This window comes from Manacus candei, unplaced genomic scaffold (assembly GCF_025592945.1).
Source record: "Manacus candei isolate 608988 ecotype Guabito, Panama unplaced genomic scaffold, ASM2559294v1 h1tg000088l, whole genome shotgun sequence".
Classification (NCBI taxonomy): domain Eukaryota; kingdom Metazoa; phylum Chordata; class Aves; order Passeriformes; family Pipridae; genus Manacus; species Manacus candei.
In genome coordinates this window covers 9,328,318-9,354,238 of record NW_026138136.1, presented here as the reverse complement: position 1 = coordinate 9,354,238, position 25,921 = coordinate 9,328,318, and the positions used below count along the sequence as shown (strand labels likewise).

General features: G+C 38.2%; 1 protein-coding gene across 10 annotated transcripts in view; it reads left to right on the top strand.

Annotated features, from left to right (window-relative positions):
- Positions 1-25,921, top strand: part of FHOD3 (formin homology 2 domain containing 3) — a 385,259-nt gene that overhangs the window by 339,441 nt on the left and 19,897 nt on the right. For 6 of the 10 annotated variants that reach the window (XM_051812622.1, XM_051812619.1, XM_051812617.1 and 3 more), the window contains 7 exons: positions 806-925; positions 1,393-1,554; positions 11,889-12,079; positions 13,650-13,842; positions 19,230-19,253; positions 21,837-22,008; positions 24,100-24,261. In XM_051812622.1, the coding sequence (XP_051668582.1) occupies positions 806-925; positions 1,393-1,554; positions 11,889-12,079; positions 13,650-13,842; positions 19,230-19,253; positions 21,837-22,008; positions 24,100-24,261 (1,024 nt within the window). Of the gene's footprint in view, positions 1-805; positions 926-1,392; positions 1,555-11,888; positions 12,080-13,649; positions 13,843-19,229; positions 19,254-21,836; positions 22,009-24,099; positions 24,262-25,064; positions 25,103-25,921 lie in introns of all 10 variants that reach the window. The other 4 variants (XM_051812625.1, XM_051812624.1, XM_051812616.1 and 1 more) reach the window with 2 other exon arrangements.

The window sequence follows — 25,921 nt, the reverse complement described above, 5'->3', positions numbered from 1 at the left end:
TCATGGATGCTTAGGATGGCATTGGGAGATAGAAACAATGTGAACTGTTACTGTGCATACAAAATAAACAGCCTTGGGCCTCACACAGAGTTGTAGAAATAAGCTCTGTCGACTCAATTACCCTCACACTCTTCCTTTGAACTCTCTGGTGTAGTTCGCTTCCCGAGGTAATGGAACAGAATTTATATTTTCAAGCCTTATCAGTTTACATACCTATACTCAGATAACATGCGTGGATGGAAGATGCATTAAGTTAAAAGATTAAAATGAGAATATTTGTAAAGCTTGATGTTTACAGCAGGGGCTTTTTTCAGTTTTAAATTTGAACAAGCACAAAATCATATCCAAAACTCAGAGATGGCCATCATTTGAAGAAAGCTGTAGGGTCAGGCTAGCAATGTCAGCCAGATTTCTAAACTGTTTTGTTTGTTTTTCAAAGATTAGGAAAAGTAGTTTTAAGAAGCTTTTTTATCAGTTGGGGCATGGGGATGTTCATGTATCTGACTCAAATGCAGCAACCCTTTCTTTGATTCTCTCTCCTGTTTGGAATCACAGGATAATCCCCAGGACAAGTAAGGCAATTGCATACGTAAAGGAGCAACATTAGGAAAGTATTTTATGTATTTTTTTTGCTGTCCTTGTATGTGATTTATGAGCTGGAACCTGGAAGAAAACCAGCACACATGGCCAGTTTACACTCTGCAAGACACCAGTTCAGGAACTTTTTGCAGTAATTAATCTAAACCGTAGAATTAAAAACTAACCAACTGCAGTCTTCACTTTCTTCTTTCTGTTCTCATGGCAGGAAGTTGCAGAACCACTGCTAGACCTGAAGGAAGGAATGGACCAACTGGAGCACAATAAAACTTTGGGATTTATCCTTTCTACTCTACTAGCTATTGGGAACTTTCTGAATGGAACCAACGTAAGCCTGCTGTCCCAACATTTCCCCTGCAGCTTTTTCCTTCTAAAAATCAGAAGTCAAAACCATTATGATAATTGCCACACACTATTTATTTTGTACTAGAAAAGTAGTTTAGAAAATAGAACCTGCTTTTTAATGTGTGTTAGGGTGCTTTTTGTCTCTTTCAGCATAATCTGAAGGAAATGCAGAGCTAGGCACTCTTCTAGTGTAACTTCCTTAAATTTAATGTTTATGCTCCATATTCAAGTTGTGAGAACTGTGTCATGAGTCATTTCACTGCAGATAGAGTGATTTTAGGCCTAGTCTTCAGCAAGATAAAAATTGATAAAAGCAGTAAGTTTCTTCTCCCATAGGATTCTTCTTCTTTCCCTTCTGCCCCTTCTTGGTCATCATTTTTGCCTACTAATCTGCATGTGAAGGAGTAAACATTTTTATTTTTAATTTCCTCCCCTTTTTTCCCCTTACAGGCCAAAGCTTTTGAGTTAAGCTACCTCGAGAAGGTTCCAGAAGTCAAGGACACAGTGCACAAACAGTCCCTCCTGCACCATGTCTGCACTATGGTGGTGGAAAAGTTCCCAGACAGCACTGATCTGTATTCAGAGATCGGGGCCATCACTAGGTCAGCCAAGGTATGTCCAGTGGGTAAATACATCTATATGTATGTTTTTATAACACCTCTTAGAAGTGAAATATTTAAGATTTTATTTTATTCTTTGATTCTTTGTTCCTCCCTGGTTGCAGCACTATTTATAAATGTGGATTCATTGTGTCATTTGCACTGAATTTCAAAGATGCCAGTACTTCCTCTTCTGAGCTTTATTTCTGCCTGTCAGATGGGTTCTCTCATCAATGCAACATTAGACAGCCATTAGTTAACGACATTCTTAATGTGTGTAACTATTAGGAACTATTTTTAAGTTAAAACTTTATTTGACCAGTATCTTCAAATATATTTATTCTATGGTTTAAAGGAATCTCTTTTTTAAGGCAGATGCCTGATTGTATTTTAAGGGCAATGGACAGAATGAATTTTTTGCTAATAAAACTGTTTCCAAAATTAAAGTGTCCTTGAAATACTTCGTTTGACTCACAGAATCACAGAATGGTTGGAACTGAGAGGGACATCACCACATCATTTAGTCTAACTCCCCACTAAAGCAGGTTCATCTAGAGTAGGTCACGTCTAGGCAGGTTTTGAATATTCTGCAGCTGAGGGGGCCCCACAGCCTTTCTGGGCAGCCTGTTCCAGTGCTCTGTCACTCTCAAAGTAAAGAAGTTTTCTACTTTTTAGTACTTGTCTTTTCTGTCCTCCTCCTGAAAATAATTTTGATTATTAAGAGTTAAGGAAAATAAATACATATAAAGGAAACTTGTGGCAGCTCCTTTTTTCAAAAAGTGGTAACCTCCTGGTTAATGCATAGGTCTGGTCAATGGCTCAATGTGGTATGCAGATTATTTATTATTGCTGCTAGCAGGCATGATAGAAACACTGTAAAATCACCCTTGGAGCTCTCAGAGTATGAGATTTCATGAATGACCCTTAAAAATAGTATATTAGTTGATTAATGTAGTAAACATGGGAGATATCAAACATAAAATTCTGTTTAGGAGTCATTTCTCATGTGGAAGTGGAAATAATTACAGCAGATAATACTAGTAAACGTCTATTCCAGTGTCTTGATTCACACAGTGGACAATACCAGCTGCTGGAAAGAAGATCACAGGAAGCTTTTAAGGAGGAGAGGAAGACTTCTCTTAGAAAAATGTTATTTCATGAGCCATAATTCTCATCATATGCATCAAATAGAGGAATGATTTCTTTTCCACAGGCCACCTTTTTTGGATGTTGAGGGAGGGGTTGAGGGGGAGAAACAACCCTGCATAATAAATTTTTTTTTTATAACTGCGAAAATCAAAACTTATTTTGGCTCTTAGTGTAATTCTTGTGACAATGAATTCATAATCTATTTTTGTCTACTATTGAATTTGCCAGTTTCAGGATTTACTGTCTGAGTATATTGAACAGTCAAAACATTTTTATCTCTCTATTTAACAGAATAACTTAGGTTGGAAAGGATCTCTGAAGGTCATCTGGTTCATCACCTTTTTCAGTGCAGGACAAAATTAAACTAGACTGCTCAGATCCTTGTCTAAGTATTAAATGATCCTTTTACATCTTTTTTTTTGAGACCATTTCCACACTTTTCCTCCATCATACCTTTTGGAGTGGGTTAAACAATAGTAAGCACAGTATTCCAGCCTCTCCTTATAAACATTATATGCTTACTGTGTTTGTCCCTTCTGCTTCTGCTGTCTTTTGTTAGATGTCCTGAGGTTGTCTTTGTGTTTTTTGACTGTTGCTATCCTTTGGACACCCGTTTTCTTTGGGCAGTTCACAAGGACATCCAGTCAGTCTCCTGAGCTGATCAAGCAATTCAGAACTCAGCCCAATGCACAAAGGGGTCCAATACTGCCTGCGGTGTGCACTTCATTGTCTAAAGTAATGACTGTGATCTGCTGAAGCAGATTTACTGTTTATCTCTCAAACCCCTAATAATCTTCAGTCAGGACTAATCTGTAGTTTTTATCCTCTCAATGTTCTTCTTTGTTTCCAGATAATTTTGAAATACAAAGTGCTAACTGTGAGACACCTTCTGTTAACCCTATCATCAAATGAGAATCAATGTGTATTCCTTCTTTTCTTCTGCTCTCTTGACCTCACACTTCATAGTCAGCCTCTCATGCGGCTCTTGTAAAGATTTTGAAATCTAATTTTCTTTACTTACTCTTATCTGTCCACTATTTTATAAACATATACAGAATATAGTGGTTATTTTGATGTATTAAATTTCATGTTACTCATCCTTTCAGCTGGGTTACCAGATATAGTAATAAAACCTGGACCTCTGCATCAACCTTACTGCTTTTCTAAGGATAGGTGAAACTTTTGCTATCCTCTGAGTCTCCAAATTGCCAAGTGTAGTTTCATACATATTCATAGTAATTTTAACAAGTGACTTAATTTCTTTAATTGCTGTCAGAATTCTTGTATTCTACTTGTTTACTGCTGTGTAAGATATCATCCTCCTCCAACACATTTGTTTCTGCTAACAAGCTTTCAAACCTTGCTATTAGTTCACATCTATTCAAAAATATAATACAGAAAAATGAAAGCAGGAACCAGAATAGGTTTATTCCCAACATCCTCTATGGTGAAGTTGGATGAAAAGAAGTCATCTTGCTTCCTTTCTCTAACTTTTGTCTTCCTCAGTTTCTTTCATCCCCAGTGATTCCGGACCTCCTACATATTTTCTTTTTTTTATTTCATACCATAAAGGAATTTGTGGCTTTTGTTTTATATCCTTAGATATTTTCTCTTTGGATTCCAACTCTTCTCCTAGTTTTCCTCTTGTACAGCCTATGTTTAGACTGATTTATTGCCTTCAGTGAGGTTGTTTTTTCATGTTTGGAAGATTTTAACTTTTTTATGGTTTCGTTTCTAATTTAAGTGATTCTTCTCTCTTAACATTTAGGTATATTGGTTTCTCATTTCGTGCTACTTCTCTTTGTTTAGAAGTTATTTCACTGGTTTTCTTAGACTGGGACGAAGTTAATCACTAAAATGATATTACCATAAAAGAGAAGAGCCTTTGTTTTCCAAAATCCTTACTACTGTGTATGGTGTACTCTCAAGTGAATCTTCTATTTTTCAGTTATAAAAAGTGGAAGCAAGCTTAACCCACTGCTGTCACTTATAAAAAATTTTGGGTCTAAGAGCGTGCAAAATTGAACACAGTCTTTCAGTCTGTGGTTTGCTGATCTAGTGGCCCTGCCCAAAGCGGATGAAATTCTAAAAAGGCCAGACAAAATCACATTAAGAGAAATTATAGCCTTAACCTTCCCCATGACGCCCAAGGTCTCCCTCCTTGGGATGTTCCTGCATGTGTTATACCACTGATGGATTACTGTAACAAGCTCTATTCCCACTTGATCTAACTACCACAAATCAAAGAGTTAGGACATGGAAGCCATCCAAGCTGCCCTTTTCAAGGGAATGTTCACAGACAAGGCGAAATCTTGGTTTAGGAAAGCTGACGGGAAAGGAGAATTAATATTTCACTGTGGATTAGGCTGTATTTTGAGCTCCATTTTGTCTACAAACATCTTTCAGAAACCACAAAGGCTAAACAATTTCCATCCTGTAGATAAACAGAGATACCCCTTTCCCTGAGATGCGCATTGTATAAGAATTTCCTGAGCCTTTGTTCCTGAAAGAAAAACCCATAAAGAAAACAGGCTGCCTCACCAAAAAGTAGTTAGAAAGACCAGAAACAAAATGGTATAGTTATTGTAAAACTTGTGGCTTTTTATTAAGGACTGAAGTCATAAATGGCACCGAAAAAAAGGAGGCACAAGTGAAAAAATTACAAAAAAAGTAGAATTCCATATAAATAAAAGTATAAAATCATGCATGGTGCTGCTTGTTTAGTATCCCATGATTAAAATCGTGTCCTTTTTTCTTTTTTAGCATATTTTATTTTTTTCACTGAATTTGTACCAGCACTGATGTGTCTAATACTGAATGAGACCCACAGATTTCTGAAATTAAACTGTGTTGATCCTAGAAGTTTCCTTAAGAAGGAGTTGCATCAACACCACTACCTTCTCTGTTAGCAAATAAAAAATGTACCCTTGTTAAAATGTTCAGCTTCTCTTTCTAACCCATAAACATTTTCCCTGTGCATCTGAAAGCTGGCCAGCTCCATAGAGTAAACTAGTAATTGTCATTTTCTTCCCCTGATTTTATTTTACTTACAAGATGTCAAACTTCTGTCTGGTTTTTAACCCCTCCAGCAAGACACCTGGATTAGTTGTCGATACTAGGCAGTGGAGAAGCAGGCAGCTTTTAAAAATAAGCTATAGAAAACATTAGCAACACAGGGAAAGGGGCAAGGACTGCTGATAGGAAAGAATTTAGGACGAGACTAAGGCATACACAGGGGAGAAGGAAGCCTGCATCTGCCCTCCAAGGGACTTGGCAGGAAGCTATGGGGAGAAAGGAGGTGTCTGGCACAGAAGTGCCATTTGGCATGCTGTAGCTTCTGCCTGATACAGTGTAAAACAGAGAAAGGAGAAAAAATTAATAGAAAAATGCTGCCTCTTGTACTCTTTCGGTGGGGTTTCTCTTGTCTCGCTTGACAGGAAGTATTTGTGTGCAGTTATCATTCAAGTATGTTTTCCCTACATTATTTCAAACAAAAATAAATGCCAAAAGTCAAATCATTTTCCATGGAAAAAACAAAAAAGGTTGAGGAATGCAAGGTTTTTTACAATTGGGTCATTCCTTGTGGTGCCCTCAGCAAGGACCACTGGCGCTGCCCCAGCTCCTGGCACGGGCTAACAGGAGCAGAGGTGAAGGCAGCACAGAGTAAGGCAGATCCTGTTGGCTGCAGGGCATACTGGGGCAAGGGGGAAGGAGCTCCATGGCAAATGAGACTTTGAGGTTCTCTCAGGAAGAGAGCAAATGAAGTTTAACACATATGCCTGACAGCACTGTGGTGTTTCAGTAACATTCCAGGTGAAATGACGACAGGAGTTGTTGCAGGTGACACCACCATCTGAAGGGACCTACATCACCACTTCATGGTATTGCTCCTCTTTGTCCCACATTGTGGGAACTGCCATACAGCATCTGCAAAAATATACCATGTTAGTGTGTTTATTGTTTAATGAACTAAAATGAAATGGAGGTATGTATATATTTGGGTAAACTCATCTGGTCATACCTCAGTAAGCACCTCTGTCCTTTAATTTTTCATTAGTGGGTTGATTTAGCTCCAAAATTGTTTTTGCAGGATGCCACTTCTTGCCCTAGAATTAGAAATTTCCAGACAGAACCTCCTTTATATTTTGCTTTCTTTCAAGAGCTGGCATCTATTGCACTTGAAATGCGTGACCCACAGTGTGCAAGTTGGACTAGCATTGGTCTTGGGATAATTCTTGTGACACTTGGTGAAGGAAGCCAGTGTGGAAATATTAGAGGAGACAGAGTTTTGAATGTATGCCACAGAAGGTTGCTGCGCTCAGATGACAGTGTGTTTGCAAGGAGCAATTCTCAGAATTTCCTTTGGCGCTGAACCAACTCAGGAAAAGAGGAAGATTTCATGTTCCGTGCCAGAACGCATCCCTGTAATAATGTGAGAATGAACGGTCTGACCTTAAATTATAAACAGCTCAGACCAGGCTGTAGTCTGCTGCAGAAACTATCTTGAACTTTGAAAAGAGAAAGCTTATGTCTGTGATTATGTATATCTTTCTATGAGGTACAATAAAATAGTTGTCATTTTACTGTGAATTTAAGGCAACATTTCTCATTGTGAAAGCATCAGTCTTCTTTTTAATGCACCTTGTGACTAGGATAAAAATGCAGAGATCCAGGTCTTCCTCAGAAAATATCTGGATGTTACATGTTCACCACTAAAAAAAACAAGCTCTAGCAATACACAATAAGTAGAGTATCAAGCAATAAAAAACAATGATGCTGTGCATATGTAATTAGTTATTTACTGACCTTCAGAATAAAACTTTGGATATAGTGATTTTGAAAAGAAGTGCTTTTTAAGCACAAACCTCAGCTTCATCAGTTTCCATGCATTTATTTGTTTTGGGGTTTTTTACTTCAATCCAGTTGTGACATTTTTGACCCCTTTCAAGGGCTGAATGCTAGCACAGGAGGCAGGAATCATGAGTGTATTTAGGTGCAGCATCTTTGGCTTTAGGACAGTTTTGTACTCACAGTAGTGGGGGAGCTTAGCCCAAAAACTAGAGGAGATTTAGCTGGAAAAGAAAACGTGTGTGTAAAGCACATTCCAGCTGAGGGAATGCTGAAGAAAAATGACCTGTTATCTCACAGTGACTACATTTGTTTGTTGTGGATGGCGCTGCATACCTGGAATTGTATATGCTGCCCTAGGGAATACATAGTGGAAGGCACTTTAGGTTTGAACTACTGCATTTAATTCCCAATGTCACCTCAAAACAGGCTTTCCTCTCTCTCCCAAGGAATAATAAAGAGTGCAATTCCTGTGTTGCCATGAGATATTTGGGGCCACAAAGAGAAATAACATCCCAACACAAAAACCAAAAAGATTTCCTGATACATGTCCTGCCTGAACATTTGGAGCATGGTCTAGTATTTCATGAATGAGAAAGTTTTAAACTTGTATATGCGGCAGGTGATATTAGATGGATGGGATGGAGTTGAACTTGAAAAAATAGGCCTTTTAAAGGACCAATTTTCATGAAACCTGAGCAGGAAAGTAAATGCTCAGCCATTTGATGGTGGTGGTAGTTTTTGAGTCAGGTGAAAACTGATGAGAAGTCATTTGGGCAGTAGGTGTATCATGCAGTATTGAATTCTCAGCCCAGTGGAGTAAGAAACTTGGTAGAATTCTTTTTTTGGTGATATTGTTTATGGCAAAGTCATCTACTGCTATGGTAGCAAGCAGTAAATAATGATATAAAGTGATTAAAATGAGTTCTGCTGTTCTTGGCATGTGGCTGGAAGGTTTTATTCTTGGTCTGAGTGTCATTTGTGCAAAATATGGTGGTGCATCATATTGAAAAATAGATTTTTATTTTTGAAGTTGCCCATTACCAACTTAGGGCAATAGTTTGCTGAGGTTCTGTATGGCTTGTGTCACATAAATGAGTCTTTACATCCAATTTGTATATACTGTCTCTGGCTAGTCCACTCTGATGCAACAGTGTCTACAAAGGCACTTCTGAGAAGACTGAACAGTGGACCTAGCAAGAGATTTCACAGATACTAATAGTTCTGAATATTTTTCATCTAGTGTGATTGTGAATGGAGAGGAACCTGGCAGGAGAAAGGAGAAACATATCAAATATATCTCAGAAGCATTTAGAAAGTTGCTTTTTCTAAATTGGTTTACAAATTAAAATAAACATTACTTAGTATCTGAAAGAAAGGACATTTTTATTTTGCATAGCAGCCTAAGACAACTCATTCTTTTACCTGAATAAAAAAAAATTATTAATTTTGCAATGTGTAGCAGAAGGTAACAGAAAGCAGGGCCATCAAGCTGCATGTTTTTTGCATATATATATATACTGAGGAGGAAGAAGAATAATACATGTTTCCACCTTCCTTCAATTCCTTGAGCCAGGCACAACATCCATACACTGCTATCCAAGAAGAAAGCTGTAATGACTATTTCAGATTACTACTTCCCTTTATTCAGGGAAGCATAGTTATAAAATAATGCCACAACAATGCTTGTCTGAGTACCTCCTATGCTGAGCTCTGCTGGAGCTACAACTCATCCAAATTCCTTCTTAGGAATGACCCAGCTGCAGGCAAAAATTGGTGCATCTTTCCTTTCAAGACAGAAAGAATGAAAAAAAAGGAATCGTGTTTTTCTACCATTATACAGCATTAATTCTTTTAGTAAAGTGTTGGAAATAAGCACATAAATAAGAAAGTGCAATCCATGCTGCCTTGGGAATACTGTGTGGACTGGCAAGGAGGTAGTATGATATTATATATGCCTTTTCGTGGGCTTTTTGTGCATAATATGTTGAATAATTGTTGGTTTTACTCCACATAAGTTCTTGTTCTCCTTATCGTAGGAAAACATAGTTGGGGGATCATTTCTCATCATTCTTGCTGTTATATTTGTATATAACACCCTAAGCAGAACAACAGACCTAGAGCAGACTGAAGTGTCCGCACACAAAATTGGCACTGGTGAAATATCACTTCCTGAAATATCAGATGGGGTACCTGATTATCTCTGAGAAAAATCGGACTTTTAATATTTCACATCTGGATATTTTTCTGTAACTATATTCCCTTCTGTCCACAAATCAGTGACCAAACACTAGAGAGCTGGCAGCCAGAGATTTCATGAAGATTTGGCACATTCTTGCAGGCATAGTACAGTTTGCCTGTGGGGAATACATAGGTACATTATCCTATATTCGATTTCCTGCTTTACTCCTTCCAGCAGTTTACAACTTCTACTTGAGCACATCTGTGCTCCACAGAGGTTTATTCCAGGACATATCAGGTGGCATTCACCTTACTACAGTCTCCTTAGGACTTTCCCAGAGAACTGAATTTCTGTTTATGCTCAAAAAATTATTGTGTATCCCTTAGAACAACTTGTCATCCCCAGGAACTTCCCACTCTTGTGAATGTGTTGACTGCTGGCAGATTTCAAGGGTCCGGGAATTTGCCGCGTCTTTTCCCCTCAGACTTGTTCTCAAAAGATGTTTCTTGAATCCCTACAGGCCTGAATCTCTGAGCTTTTTGATAGATTAAAACTCATTCTGTTTTCAGTGAAAGCTGTCATAAAATGTCATCAATTTAAATTTCTCAGCTGCAGGGGCTGAGAGGCTTCCTCAACTAGGTTGGATAATTCTTACAAGTAAAAAGACCTAGACCTTGCTTTTTTTTTTCCTTAACAGGAATGCTAGTATTTTTTCCCATGTGTGATTTAGATATACCATCTGTGGAGAGCAGCAATGTGTTTATCATCAACAGTGAAAATACTGACCTGGAAAGGACGGGTTTTTTTTTTAAACATATGCATTGATAGGGATATAAGGAAAGCAAAAACCCCACAGCTGCTCCGCCTGCAGGGCTTTTCTGAATAGCAGAATGGATCAAAGGATGTTTTTATTTCCTTGTGAAGAGGAAAAATTCATCACTTTATAAATCACAGCAAAAACAAATCAAATCAATACCAGGAGCTTTTTAATAATAATGGATTTCTTATGGCTATCCTCAGTATAGGTCTCAGCAGTGGATGATGCACACAGCTAGGAAGAATGAAATAAAACCTGTCTCTGACACTGGTTTTCATTTAGCATTAAGGAATTAACTGGGGTACGAGACTATAACATCCCAAGCACTGATGTGTTTAGAATCCGAGAGCTACGTCTGTATTTTATAGCTTGAGTTCATTTGAACTGTGAAGTGGTATTATAAAATAGTTTTTTCCTTTCTTCAGAATTCAAGAACATGTTGGATAGTTTTATTTTTTTCATCTGTTGTGTGCTATGTCTGTGTTGTTAATGCACTTTGTTCAGTTGTTAGCAACACATCCCGAATGTCTTCTGAAGACTATTGCGATTTGAACACCTTTTTTGGTTGATGAATAAAGGACAAGCTCTCCCTCACCTTCTGTGGAATGCGTTGGCTTCTATCCTGATGAATGTTACTGTAGGATGCAATCATTTATTTTAACTGTGTTGAGAGACTTTCAAAGTCGTTACATGATCTTGTTACAAGCCAGTAAATTCGTATCATATATCAAGGGATGAAAGTTAGTGCTGAGATCACTAAATAATACATACTTTCAATAAAGCTTTAAAAAATTCTGGCCTGTGAATTTTGTGATTAGAACTAGATCGTCTATTAACAAGTCAGTACATGACTAGGGAATAGATCCAAGTGCTTCCTAAAATGGAGAAGTGTTGGCGGGGTACAACAGTGAGCAGTAAACAGGGCATAAAAAGCTATGAGTAGTAGAGAAAAGGATTTAAAGAAAGAGAAGTTTTGTATTACCTCAGAAAGAATGGAGTCATGCAGTTACTTGGTGCAGACATGAAGTTATTAGCAAGGGAAAAAACACATCACAATATTTTATTGTCCCTTTTTTAGCTGTTAGGCCTGCAGGACTAAAACCAAATATATATGTGTACGGATATTTCTTTGGTTTTCCAGTTTGCCTTACCAACATTACATGCCTAGACATAGTGTGACAGAGAAAGCTATTTCTTTTTTATTTAGTAGTAATTAATAATGTGAATTAATGTTGTGCTGCCACTATATTGACCCTTTCTTATACATACATTGCAGGTCAGATATCTAAATATATAATAGCCGTGTTTTCACTTCAAGTGTTACCTTTTATTTTCCTTTGGTTTTTTTCAGGTTGACTTTGAACAACTCCAGGAAAACCTATGTCAGATGGAAAGACGGTGCAAAGCATCATGGGATCACCTTAAGGCTATAGCAAAGCATGAAATGAAGCCAAGTCTAAAGCAAAAAATGTCTGAGTTCCTTAAAGACTGTGCAGAAAGAATCATAATCTTGAAGATTGTTCATAGAAGAATAATTAACAGGTACAGAATTACATTGGGGATAGCAATACCTTGATAGTAGATGACTTGATAAGATTATAAATTATGACATCATTAATATGCTTTTTTAAATAAACGTTTAATCCACATTCCTGCAAGAAATGTCACCAGGTTGTATGTGGTGCATACTTTGGTATAGACTCCGTTTAAGAAAGATCCTCACTCCAGAAATTTCTGTATTTCTGATTAAAAGAAGCAATCTTCCAGGCAATCATTTATTCCCAAGGTACAATAACTGGGTCTTTTAACACCTAGTCCCCAAAAGCTAGCAGCTTTATGGTTAAGTTGCTATATATTCTGTTCATCCTTCAATATTTTTGAGGGGGGTTGGCTTACTGTCTGATAAACAAGAACAGACTGTAAAAAAAAATGAAGTTTTAATGACAAATTTGTCATTTGCAGAAGTTGAAGCAAGTCTTGTACAATGAGTTCTTTTGTAGGCAGCATCACTCTTATTTGCAAGATGTACGACTATGTGTTTTATTGCTATGCAACTGAAGACAGAATTAAGATTCCTCTCCTCAGGATTTGCAGATGGGTTTAATGAAACTGTGAGAGATTTTCCAACTTCTGGATAATTTCCAAATTGCTGTGGTCAAAATTAGGAACTGGATTCCAAATGATCCCAAATTTGTGGATATACACTTGGAAAGTTGATTCAGCTCTTCTTTTGTTTTCATAATGATTTGGGGTTTATGCCATAAGTAAGCAGAAATCCCAATTGCAGTGAAAGGGAAGTGAATTCACTAGTTTAATGTTTGGTTATCATATACATTCTACAAATACGAAAAATATTAATTTTTCCCTATGATATCCTGAAACTACTTCTGTAGTTCTTAAAAATTGTTTTCATGTACTTGCATCTTTCTAGAATTGGGAAAACTTTTTATCATCTGGAAGGTAGATGTAGTTAAAAGGAATTCCCATATATTTTTAAACATTCAGCACTCTGTTGTAAATCATGAAGTATAGAAACAGTAGTAAAAATTGCAAATAGTGCAAAAGCTCTGAATTCCACCGAAGAAGTAAAACTGTGAATTGAGAGTATCCCAAACTAATGTACTAGCTAATATAATTTTATGGTCAGTGTTTTGAACCAGAAATTCTTTCCTTCTTGTGTTTGCTAGCCTGTAAATCTGCATTCTTCTTGTCTAGGCTTTGCCCAACACCCTAATAGGCTCTTTGAAGTTGCTTAATTCAAATAAATAGAATTGAAACTTAATAAATATTTTTTCTATAACTGAAATGAAATTGATCGTTCATGTGCCAAATTAGTCATCTAAAGTAGATGGAGTTCCACAAACATCTTATCTTCTGCATCGGCCTGGGAAAGTAGACGGGGATGGAGTTATCATAGTCTAGACTTTCATGGTTTTAATTATAAAACATACCAATGTTATGCAAAGCATCCATGAAAATTCTGTAGCACAAAGGAAGTGATGGGAGCTAGTAAAGTAATAAATGGATTCAGTGAAATGTGCATTTTTTTTTCCCCAGAGACCATAAATAAAGATTTGTTTCCCTTTACATTTATGAGTGCATTGTTTTCCAGGTTTCACTCATTTTTGTTATTTATGGGTCATCCTCCCTACGCAATACGTGAAGTCAACATCAATAAGTTTTGCAAAATTATTAGTGAATTTGCTCTGGAATACCGCACCACCAGGGAACGAGTTCTGCAGCAAAAACAGAAACGAGCTAACCACAGGGAAAGAAACAAGACCAGAGGGAAAATGATAACAGATGTAAGTGGCAAAATGTATCTCCCACAGCATGGATTTTTAAAACTTTCTTTCATTGAATACGATATATGAAGTGTTGCTACTCTCTGTTTTTGTTCTTAGAAGTTCTTCTACTGTAAGTAATGAACTCCGTTCGCTTAGAAGACAAAACTTCCAAGTCCTTGATTGTGTATATTTTCTGCTTCATACAAGTGTATAGGATGAGAACAAATTGAGATTCAAAGCTCCAAAAAGAGCTTCTCTCTGTTGCACAGTGTCCAGAATATCTAGGAGACAGGAGCTGTCTGAAAAAGCAAAAAAACCTAGACATTTGACTCCTAATTGAGAACATAATTTAAATTACGAATCATTGTAGCCATTTAAGTGATTACAACCATACTTGGATGGATTTTTTCCCTCCATCTTTGACTATTCTAATATAGTCTTCAGTCTTGGAATTTTATATATTTTTATGTTTGTATAGATAGATATATATGTATGCATGCACATGCAGCAATTTTCCTCTTAACTTTGAAGTACAGAACAGCCAATTTTATGGGAACAGAGTACTTTGGAGTTCTAAAAGAATGGACAAATTTATGTTCACAGTAGATGTTACCCTGCAAACTTTGACTGTATGGTTGCATACTCATAGAATAAATTAAAATAAGATCAGTTTTCTCAGCATAGTAAGTTCTAAAATCCCCTTGATTTTTTCTATCTTTTTTTTTTAAAGTTGATGTAGTTTAACTCAATCCAAATAAAGTTTTAAGAAGTGCCAGTACTTTATAAAAACTTCCAGCTGTCTCAAAATCCAAATATGGAGTCTCTGTTAGATGCAAGTGGTTCATTGCATATGAAGCTATCCCTGCCTTTGGAATGAAAATCCCTAAGCTGATTACAGTTTTATAGCTCAGGCAACGTGGGTCAATATATATATATATATATGCATTGAAACTGATATAAACTGAGAAACTATTTAAGTCATTGTCTCATGATCATTTGTAGATCTTTCCTGGCAGTATCCTCTTTACATTTGGAAATCTGCCCCGTCTACAGAAAATGTTAAACCTCTATTATTATCAAAAGATTTTCCTTTTGGTCTAGCCTCAGGTTAAGGAAGAGGCTCTGATTTTATACAAAGGCTATAATATAGTCATACAAATTTTCAAAACTACCACTAGGGAACTGAGATGACTTTCTTCAATTGCTTCTTGACTGACATATTCTAGAGGAGCTAAAAGACATCATTGACCAAAGAGTTTGGTAAATTAAAATTTTCGTGTCTTCAAATAGCTTTCATACTTTTTGCTAGTTTAAGCAATATTGAAATGCAAAGAAATTACTGTTTTCCTACTATATGATGTAGCGTTTCTGTATTATCTGTCCATAAGAACTGGCCGTGGCAGGACAGAAAGCTTCTCTGTATCCTGCTCCTGCAGAAAATGCTAGAGGAAAAGGAGATCTGATCTCTGACAGCTGGGTTCAGGAAGCAGAGAAATGGGACCCTTTCAAATCCGAAAAAGGCTCAGGCTTGACAGCAAGTCAGCAAGGAGCAGAGCCAGGGACAATGGCTATTTCTTTAAAATGGAGGGAAGGAGGCTTCAGGGCCTTTCCCAGAATAAAAGTATTATTGGAAGAAGATTTCTTGTTCAGCTCAAGATAGTGTTGAGATTTGGCAAGAGGTAAATGCCATCTGACAGCTAGTGTTACACCTAAAAATATCTTGTAGGTCTCAAGAAAGGGAGCATTTTTTGCCTATCACTAATTTACAGTTATAGAACAGTCCGATTAGGTTAAAACCAAAAAGCCTGCTGAAGTGAAAAACCAACATTCTTTAAAATTGCCCTTGTAGGAATGTTTTTAAGGGAGTTATTCATGTGACCATATAGTTATTTCAGAACTTGCTAAATCTCTTTAACCATAGCCCGGTAATATGGCCTCATTTACCTTTCATTTGAATTGCAGTAGATGGTAAAACAGAATTAAAGTTGCATCAGACTGTTTGTCGTGGCTTCCTTTGACAACTTCAAAGTTAGATCTACATCAAAACAAGTTTCCAAGTCAGCAGGGTGGAAGATACTTATGTGTGAAGAATGATGAAAATGGGGAATTTTATTGTAGTCTTGTTTTGGCTGTGGTTTGTATCTGGTCTTGATTTTCTTAGTATTTTATATTCAAAGGCATTGGAAAGGGAAAATACGTCAGTAATGCATTGACAGTGTGTTTACTAGTTACAAAATACTGATAGGAGAAACCTAGGGCCTTGACATTGGAAAGAAACTCTTTGTAGAAAGTAATTACAATATGTAGTAGTCATGTGGAATTTTAATTTCTGCTTTTGGTGACCTAAAAGTATTGTGCAGTTATTTGAAATTTACCTTCCTGTCCTTTTGAAAGTTTCCTCAGGTTCTCATTTTTATCACCTTACAGTATATTGCTTTTAGGTAGATGAAGAGGGATTTTAGCATAAGTGGGAAAAGAGTAAGCCAGAACCAAACCAGTTCTTAACAAGAAGTCACGTATCTCTTAAACCTTGGTCCCCCCTGCAGTCTTGGAAGGCAGAGGGCTGCTGGTTCATTCGATGGAGAGAGTCTGCTGGCTCTTTGCACGGAGAACTCGCATCAGCTTCAGCAACTACTCACATGGAGTAGGGCTGAGGAACACGATGGGGAATATTTCCAGTCTTTCTTTCAGCCTTTTACCACAGATATCTTTATGTTTATGTGTTCTTTAATAGCTGAAGTGGACTGGGCACTGTCAGTTAAAATTTTTGTGAATGTTGTCTGGAGGGGAGGGGTAAGGAAAGAAAAAAGAACAGTGAGTTGCCACAGTTTCGCAGGGAAAATTGCCTAGTCTCTGTAACCTTATGTCTGGCTTTAGCCAATGTTAGTACTCATTTCAGGCCCTCTAAAAATAACAAGCAAGCAAAATAGGGAAGAAATGCAATTATCAAAACAAGTCTGAGCTTTTTAATGATTTGTAGTAATAGTCGGTAATATAAGCATCTGTCTCTCAGATTTATGAAACTCTACTTTTCATGATACTTAAGAGTTTCAATTCCAAAATTGCTATGTAATAGAAATAATATTTTGAAACAGCAAATCCACCGCATATAAATGCTAACCTAAAGGAAAAATATGAGGCCAGGAGGTAGGGAAGGAGAGAGATCTCAGGTTGTCCTGCAACATCCGATCTTGGGTGACAGAAGAATCAAGCAGAAATTTTTCCTTAAAATTAACTTCTTATGCCTGCAAGTGGGATTCAGTATAGCAATATTCTTTCACAGCGTTTTGGTAATATTACATATTACAAAATTCCCAATTTATTACTATTGCTCAGTGTATTTACAATGACAAAACGAATAATGAAATAAAAGGTAGAATGTACACTCTCTGGGTGAGAGCAAATTCCCTTGTGAAACAAAAAGTTAATTTATTTATTTTGATACCTTCACTCCTGTTGTCAGTATTTGCTGGGGGCAAACGGCTCTTCAGACATGGAAACATGATGGAGGTGGTGAACTGCTCCTCCTGTGCACTGGAGTAGCTTTGGGTGTAGAAGGACAGTGGTTCTAGCAGTGACTGCTCTCCACCCGGAGCAGGAGGAAGAGAAATTGTAATTCCCAGAAGGTGAGCAAAGTCAAGCAGAGAAGCGTACATTGCCCTTAGAGAAAGTCCACAGCAAATCACTTTTAGCTAGATTAGGCGGGAACACCAGCAGCTGGGACTTTAATAATCTATAAAAATCTAGCTTCATATAAAGTAATAATATCATACACTTTTGCTTGGAACACAGTCTTTGCAATGTGTGTTCTCTGCTATTTTACCTTGCAATGATTGCCTTTTTGTATTGTTTAGCTTAATTTGCTCTCCTGCTGCCTTTTACTTATTAGATAGATGTACAGGATGATGTATTTGATCAGATAAATAGACAGATGGGATTAGAATACAGTAATGTTCTTGCTTCCCATTCTTCTTCTTTCTGTTTCTTATCATGGCAAAAAGTGAACAGTGGTCTTCCTCAGAAGAATTGCTTGATAGTGTGACTCTCTGCCCCCAGTGGGTGGAAAAAAGACAAATAGATCTTTTTAATATAAAGGGAACATACCTGCCATACTCCCTCTGCAAAACACACTGCCTGTTTTTCTGTTAGTACCACTGTGTCCAAAGAAAAATAAGCATCTCACTCTTTGAATAAAACATACCCTTAAAAAGTAATGTTAATGTGCTGCTCAGCACTCACAGCTAATCTTCTTATGGAGATTGTGCTGAAACTAAACTGAGGGCCAAAGTAAATCAGGCTTTCATTTTTAATGATGAATGTTTCTGGAACAGAATGTATCAATCCCAGACAGAAATCAGAGCTGAGATGGAGATAAGGTCAAAAATATGTATTAGTAACATTAAGGAGGAGAATAGTATTGGTGGAATGCTGCTTCTAAAAAAACAAAACAAAACTCACAAATGAAAAAATTTCTGGACTATGTTTGCACTTTATAAACAATCAAACTGAAAATTATGGAAACATGGAGCCCAGATACTTGAGAAACTGTGTTTTACTTCAGGAACCTTCTGTGTGGGGCATCTTACAACCCAGTGAAGAATTCCCGAGGCATTTGGGAACACAGCTCTAAATAGTTTGCTAATTCCCTGTAAATCCCCAAATTTAAGAACATTCCATATCTCACAATATTTTTTTATGTCCGTTGCATTTAATGTAGTTTTACATATAGATAGTTTTACATCAGGGCTGTCACAGAGGGTGAAAGCCCTGAATGACAACAGATAATTGCATCTCTTTAATTTCCAGTATCAGGTATCAGGCAGCTACTGAAGAACTTTAAGCATTTATTCAAAGACTACCCAGCATTTGATTTGAGTGCTCTGTTAAATTGGAATTTGAAAAACCACAGCTTGAAAAAAGGAATTAAAACAAGCACTTAAGGGTAGAGAAAAGGAATTGCCAAGAAGTCGACCTTTGCACTGAAAGAAACAACAGCCAGGACCTCCCTGTGCTGAACAGAGCACAGGGAAAAGGAGGGGGAGTCCTTCCTAGTGTTCTCAGTTTCCATGGGGCAAAAAGTGGGCAAACAACTGTACAACTCAAAGGAGAGAAATAGGATGGGTTAGGGGTAGTTTCAGTTCATAATTTCTCTAAGAAAAATCAGGAAATTTTTGCATACCCTACTGACAGTGACAGACTCCTCTACGTACAATTAGCTAAAAAAACAAAATGGAGCAAGCTGTTTGTCTAAAGAATGAAATCCTTATTTGTTTTCTATTTTTATGTCCTCCTATTGCATAAACAGTACCATGGTTACCTCTTACTCTGTTGTGGTTTGACCATGCTGTCTTTCCTAAATCTTGCTGTTTGTCCTTCTCCACCCTGTCCTTTGTTTCCGGTGCCAGACTGATGAAGAGGAGGATGCTGAGGTATGGTTCTCTGAAAGAGCATGTCATCCCATGTCTCCTGTGTGCTGTGACATCTAATTTCTAACTCAGATAGTATGGATTGCTCAACTCCATCTGCTCAGCTGGAACTATGAACCATGACATTTTTCTCATACCTTTTTGTCTCAATAACAAGAATGCATTTTTACAGTCAGCTTTAACCATATGCATACCTTTCCTCTGGAATAAGGATATCCTGATCTGAGGCCTTAATAATTTTAAGTTTCCTCATTTCATTTCCTTAATGTCTCTTCATTAAACTGGAAAGTATCCTCATCACCCAAAACATCAGTGATCCAAATGTTATGGGGATCATAAATTACCTTGGGCTATGGGTTATCAGGAAAATTTCATACTCATTACTAAAATGTGTAATCCCACATGGTATTATTTTATAAAGTGTTCAAAAACAATAGGATATAGGGATGTTAAGCAAATTGTATTGTTTTCTTTGATGTACAAATTGAGAATGAGACACTTCAATCATCATAGAGGTGAGCCGTGTATGTATCATGAAGTGCTTCTGAAGGTGATGTCAAATATTAGTGAGTGAATAAATAATTTAAGAACTATAATGTTCTAGCTATATTCATAATAAAAAAGTTTATTGGATTCAGGAGCGTCTATTGTGCAATGCATTTGATGTTCAGCATTAGAGCTTTCTTCAATTTGCTGAACATAAACAATGTGGCTTATTGCTTACTGTTTCACAGTGGTGATCATTTGCTCAAGAAGCTGGGGTTTGGGCAGTAATTTATGGCAACATCTGAAAATTAAGGAATAAAATATAACTTCTGGCTCCAGAGCTTCACCTCCAGTGATGATTTGTGCTGTATAGGTTGAGACGCAGAATTAGCCTGTTTATGCCAACGTTTAACTAACCTGTGTGAATAGTAACTAACAGTTATGTGAAGGCTTTATCCTTGGGGTTTTTTCTGAGATGGTATTGATTGTCTTTGCAACCCACTTTGTATGAGAGAGTAGTCTTAATGCAAAAACGGCATGCACTTTCATAGAAGTTTCTCTTAATGTTTTTCTGTCTTTTAATTTCACATGTGAAACTCTAGCACTTGCATACTTTCACATCAAAATATTGCAAGCTAATATTTTAATAAGAAAACAAACTTTGCGCCATCAAAATAGGTCTCATGCTGGTATATTTAGCTCAGTGCCTTGTAGGGATTATTGTTTTGCTACTCAGTTAACTTGCTACCTTACCCCAAAAAGTCGCTATGTTAAAATAGAATCATACTATCATCAATTTCCAGATTAAACACTTTCAATTTGCAACCTTGACGGCCCTGGGGACTTGATCAAAGCTCTGAAAGTAGGGCCCAGTCTTTTCTTCCAATTTGCCATTCTCTGACAGAAAGGCTTTGCAGGTTTGCATCCCTTTAACTGACTGGCTTGATACCACCAAGTGAATAATTAATGTTGTTTATTACGCAAAGGAGGAAGAGAATGCAGCACTTTTCCTTTCATCTGTGCTGAATCAGTCAGAGTAAGAAAGATTAAAAGGAGAAAGAAAATGTATTTCAGTGTCTGATGCTAGGCTGATACAACTGAGAGTACCGAGGGGTGTTGTTATCTGTTGATGCCTGTTTGTTGTCAACGGGTTGGTATTTCCTGCAGCCGGGACTGTATTTTAAATGCGCTCTGACCTTTCTGTAGAAGAGCATAGTGGTGAATACCACCATCACAGCCCTTTGTAGGCAGTCTGAGAAGGGAGAGCAACCTAGTAATGCAAGGTCTTCTCCTTAGAAAGTACCCATTACTGCTGTTCTCATCCGTTCCTAGATGGTTACTTTCACTAACTGGTGGGGCTGCTGCTTCCCCACATTGTGCATGCCCAGCTAATGTAGCTGCTGTTGTTCTTCATGTAGTCGTGGTGACAGGGAAGCAGAGGGCAGATCCCTCATTATCTTGTAAGGTTTTGTTTGTTCTTCTAACTGCTGACTGCAATTTTTGTGTTTTGACCGTGAAATAATTTGGCTGGGTGTTTTGGGACCAGAGATTTTTTCAGGGTTACTGGTAATGTATTTTAAGGTTACTTGTAGATAATTGTGCTTTAGAGCAGTTTGAGAATTTTCTGTGCAGCAAGGCAGAGAGGCAGAGAGGAAAAGGTGTCTCTTTCTAGACCACTGTCCCCATTTTGCCCTGTTACTGAAAGTTGTACAGAAAAAAAAAGCAATTTCTTGTTTGTGTTGGGTTTCATGCTGTCCCCCTCGGCATCATGCCTGACCCCAGATCACTCTGGATTGAAGGTTTCAAAGCAAGTCCTTGCCTTGTACCTTTTACTCTCAGACATAAGGACAAAGCTCAAGCTAATGCATCTGTTTTGACTCCGACTGTGTCTGCTCCCTGCTGTCACCCTGGTTTAGATTTATTTCTGGTCAGGGTACATGCTTCTGGGAGAGGAGCAACTGTTGCTGGGCTCTTCTGGGAATAGCTGCACTCCAAACCAAACCTTGGAGGGCACTTTTCTCCTTGCAATTCACAGTCAAGACTCTGGCCTATTCTCCATGCTGTTTTCAGTTGAAACAACAAATCCGTTTCCTCCCACAGTCTGGCAAGTTCTCCAGCAGCTCACCCCCATGCCAGAGCCAGCCGCAGGGGCTGCAGTACGCCGAGGACGCTGCTGAGCACGAGAACATGAAGGCTGTGCTGAAGACCTCCTCCGTTGGCGGGGAAAGCACCATGGCGCTCGGGGTCCGCACTCGCAGCCGGGCCAGCCGAGGTAAGTGCCAGCAAGTTTCCTGAGTGGAGCATGGTGCTGATAACACCAAGGTTGTAGTTTTGATCCCCCTGTGGGCCGTTCACTTAAGAGTTGGACTTGATGATCCTTGTGAGTCCCTTCCAACTCAGAATATTTTCTGTGATTCTGTGATTTTTGCAATGGAGCAGCCACACGGTGGCCCAAACATGAGTCATGGACCCCATGCATAGCACTTATGGTAGAAAAGGTCAAAGGGGAAGGAGAACACCCCAGGGTGTTTTCATGCTGGAAGTGGCAATTTGGGGCACGAGGATGTAAAAGAATTTGCGTGAAGTTTTAACACATGGATCACAGCCAGAGTAGTGCCTGGGGGCATTAGGAGTCCAAGCCTGCAGAAATTCCCACCTCTCCCCACACCATGATCGTGACTGCCCTCTAGAACCCCAATTTTTATTCTTGTTCTCATCATGAAAGTAAAATGGGGCATCCGGGGAATCCATGATGTGACTTTCTTTTTAGTTTCAATAGAAGCAGATAGAAAGTAGCAATTCAAATTGAATCTAAAAGACCTTGTAGCATTTTATAAAATGAATGATTGGGTAGAGGAAAATGGATAGGAAAAAGATGGTGAATCTTTTAACCACTACCCCCCGAAACTGCAAAGAAGTGGGTATTTTCTTTTGTCTTCTCCTCACTTCTTCCGTACCTGTAATCCACGGAAGATGGTTTTGGAGTGAAGGTGATGCACCAAAATTCAAGTCTTCAGTTTCCTACTTAGGTATTTTTTCTCCCTCACATCTGGATATCTTACACTTTCCTGACTCTTTTTTAGTTTGACTGCACATCCAGAGCATCCACCACTAAGTTTCTGTGTGTGTAGTTTATTTAGGCTTGAAACCATGATCCTGTCTAATTTAGAGGTTTCACAGCCCCAATTTAAGAAGGGAGTCAGCTAACTGAAGTACAAAGATGAAATACTTCAAGCTGCACTGCAACAAGCTGAACAGCTGAAATAATCCATTGAATGCTAACGAGCCATGTGTCCTGATTGTGAGAGTCTGTTTGTATTCCCCTGAAGAGCAGCAGAGGCAGAAGATGGGTGAGCCAGACAGAAGCTTGTCAGGAGCGCTATTGTAATACAACTACTGACAAAAGCCGGGAGACAAGCAGCAGAGCAAAGGCCTAATCAAAGCTGTTGTTTATTGACTTCAGGGATGTGATATAGATTGGCCTCGTTAGTGATTTTTGGCAATTCTATTACACCCATGCTTTTGCAAAGCTCACTGTCAGTGTTCAAACAGCACACTAGCCTTCAAATTCTTTGAAAACAAAAAGCACACAGAACAGCAGTCAGTAGTGGAGTAACCCAAAGATGCGTCATGCAGAGCTTTGTGGAGTAAGGAGTGCCAGAGCCTTGGATTTGGAAACATGGCTCACTTGTTTGTTTGTGGTTTTAACCAAAATTGCTTATTTAGCTTTTCAACTTGCCAACAGCTCTTCCTTTTCTGCTCATAACAGAGCAAATGCAGTTGCGCCAGAACACATACAGCTTTGTGATGCGAAGGTGAATTCTTCGTTGTGAAAGGGACAATGAGACATGTCAAACAACACTTTGTGGCCTTTTCATGTCTCCTTTGCACTAGGTTGGGATACAAATGCTTGTAAATTTATTCTATCTCTCTTTTGGTACAAAGGACCTGTGTTTCTGATTTGCCTCAATCCCTAACATGTGCCCTGTCTTCTAGTATCTGCATAACAAGGGGAGAGGGAAACACACTAGTCATCCTTGGCTTATAGGCAGCCTCTAGCAGACATTTGCCAGTTGTATGGTCAAGAGCAAGACTCTGAGGCTGAAAGGAATATAAAATATATATATATATATATACACATTATAATTGCTTTTGAGCTCTTGGTTCTCTGCTGATACAGCAAAGAGTCTAGGGTATTATTTAGAAATATTCTTCATTAGGAAAAGTCTTCTTTGGTCAAATTGAAGTTGTGATGACTGAGCTGCCTGCTGCAATTTCCCAAAAAACCCAATTACAAAACCAAAGTGACTCAAGAGACTTTCTCTCTTCTTTTCCCTTTAATTCACATGCTGGACTTTTCCAGGCCGTATCGGTTCATGGAACGCTGGCAATGATGATTCACCAAACGCAACAGATGACGCAGCGGATGAGATCATGGATCGCATTGTAAAGTCCGCCACCCAAGTGCCAAGCCAGCGAGCGGTGCCTAGAGAGAGGAAGCGGTCACGAGCAAATAGGAAGTCGTGTGAGTATATGGCTATTAAATTTCTCAAAATAAGCAAACGTGCAAATATTTATGTATATCGGTGTAGGAACCAGGCCTTAATAGGCAGACGTGCATTGGTAGCTCATAGTTGCTTGAGTGTGTACTTATGATTGGCTTGTGTTCCTTTTACTACTGTTTAAACAATGTTGTGTGCAGTGGATGGCTCAGTCTTCTACAGAACGTGAAATGTCCTTAGCAGTAAGAGAAGAATGGTTTATGGTACCTCAGAGCTGATGACAGTACTTACGTGTAACTAGAGAAGTTAGGTCAGGACCTCAAATGGAGACTGCTTAAAATGCTATAACTTTTGGTGAACTGGCATAAAGATTAATAGCTCTATCTGTAGCTGAATTTATTCATAAAGCAAAAAGTAGCTTGAGATATTTCACCTTTTAAAATCTTTCTCTCTCGTGCTGTGTGCTATCTTTCCGCAGCCCTGAAAACAAAATGTCTACTGCTGCTTGGCTGCAAAGTGGTTATAGAGGAGTTTAACTTCCACTGGGAAGAAAAGGTAGCACATTTATAAGGTGGTCTTTCAATGATGTAGTGTGACCGTGGGGCTGAGCTGCAGCACCCAAGTTTGAGGAATTTGGTTTCGTACTTTAGTAAATACAATGTGTAAGAGGTGATGAACTTTCTGGTTTGTTTTTTTTTTTCCCCTCATGTGCAGAGACTACTGTAATTACTATGAGAAGGATAAGTATCCAAAAATCGTAAGATTTAGTGTTTAATATCATTCACCGTATGTGGCTTTTTGACTACCTTTCCATCCATCTTTTTAGCATTTCTGGGAAGTTAGGACAAAGAGGAGTCAACAACAGTGAGTGAAAAATGACACAGATTTTCTTCTTTGTGGAACTGTTCTAACATAATGGGTGCTCAACAACATTTGGTATTGCTATAAACTAGCATGTGCTGAAAGCATATTCACTTTCCCCAACATGCTAAGAAAGGAACTTCTGCATGTGCCAAGAGCAAAGGCAAAATAGACACTATGGTTAGATGAGCCAGTCTCTAAGCAAAGAAAATGAGCTGACACTGGATTGTCTGTCTTACTTTCCGTCATACACTGTGCCTTACCTCTTTGTGGCATCACCTTCTGCTGCTACCCACTTCCCTACACAGTTCTGGTGTTCTGCACGTGCTGACTGCCCCAGTTGGCTTGTGCATATGAAATAAACCTCCTGTATGTCTGCCTATTTCTGTGGTGTATCCCATGATAAGATATTTCCTCTGTTAGCAACACTATCTTCATGCACACACATATCAAAAGTACTTTTTTCCCAAGGAAGCACTTGCTGAAGGGAAAACAAAACAGGATAATTATGATTAAAATACTATATATTTTTCAATGGAACTTTCTTTTATATTCAGTAAAAACATTTACAGAGGTTAAACATTCAGTAAATGTTTAGGCTGGGATTGATTTCCATTGTAATTAATCATGATACAATCCAGCTCTTTTGCTTGTTTTTTCTTCAAGATCTGGATGAGACTCTAAAGTGGATTAAAAGGCAGTTTCAAAACAAATATAAAGTTCAGTAGTTTACTGTCCCTTTCAGCTGACATGTGCAGACGTGTGGAAAGAGAATATCTTAACTATTTCACTCAGATAGATAGTCAGTATACCTGGATGATG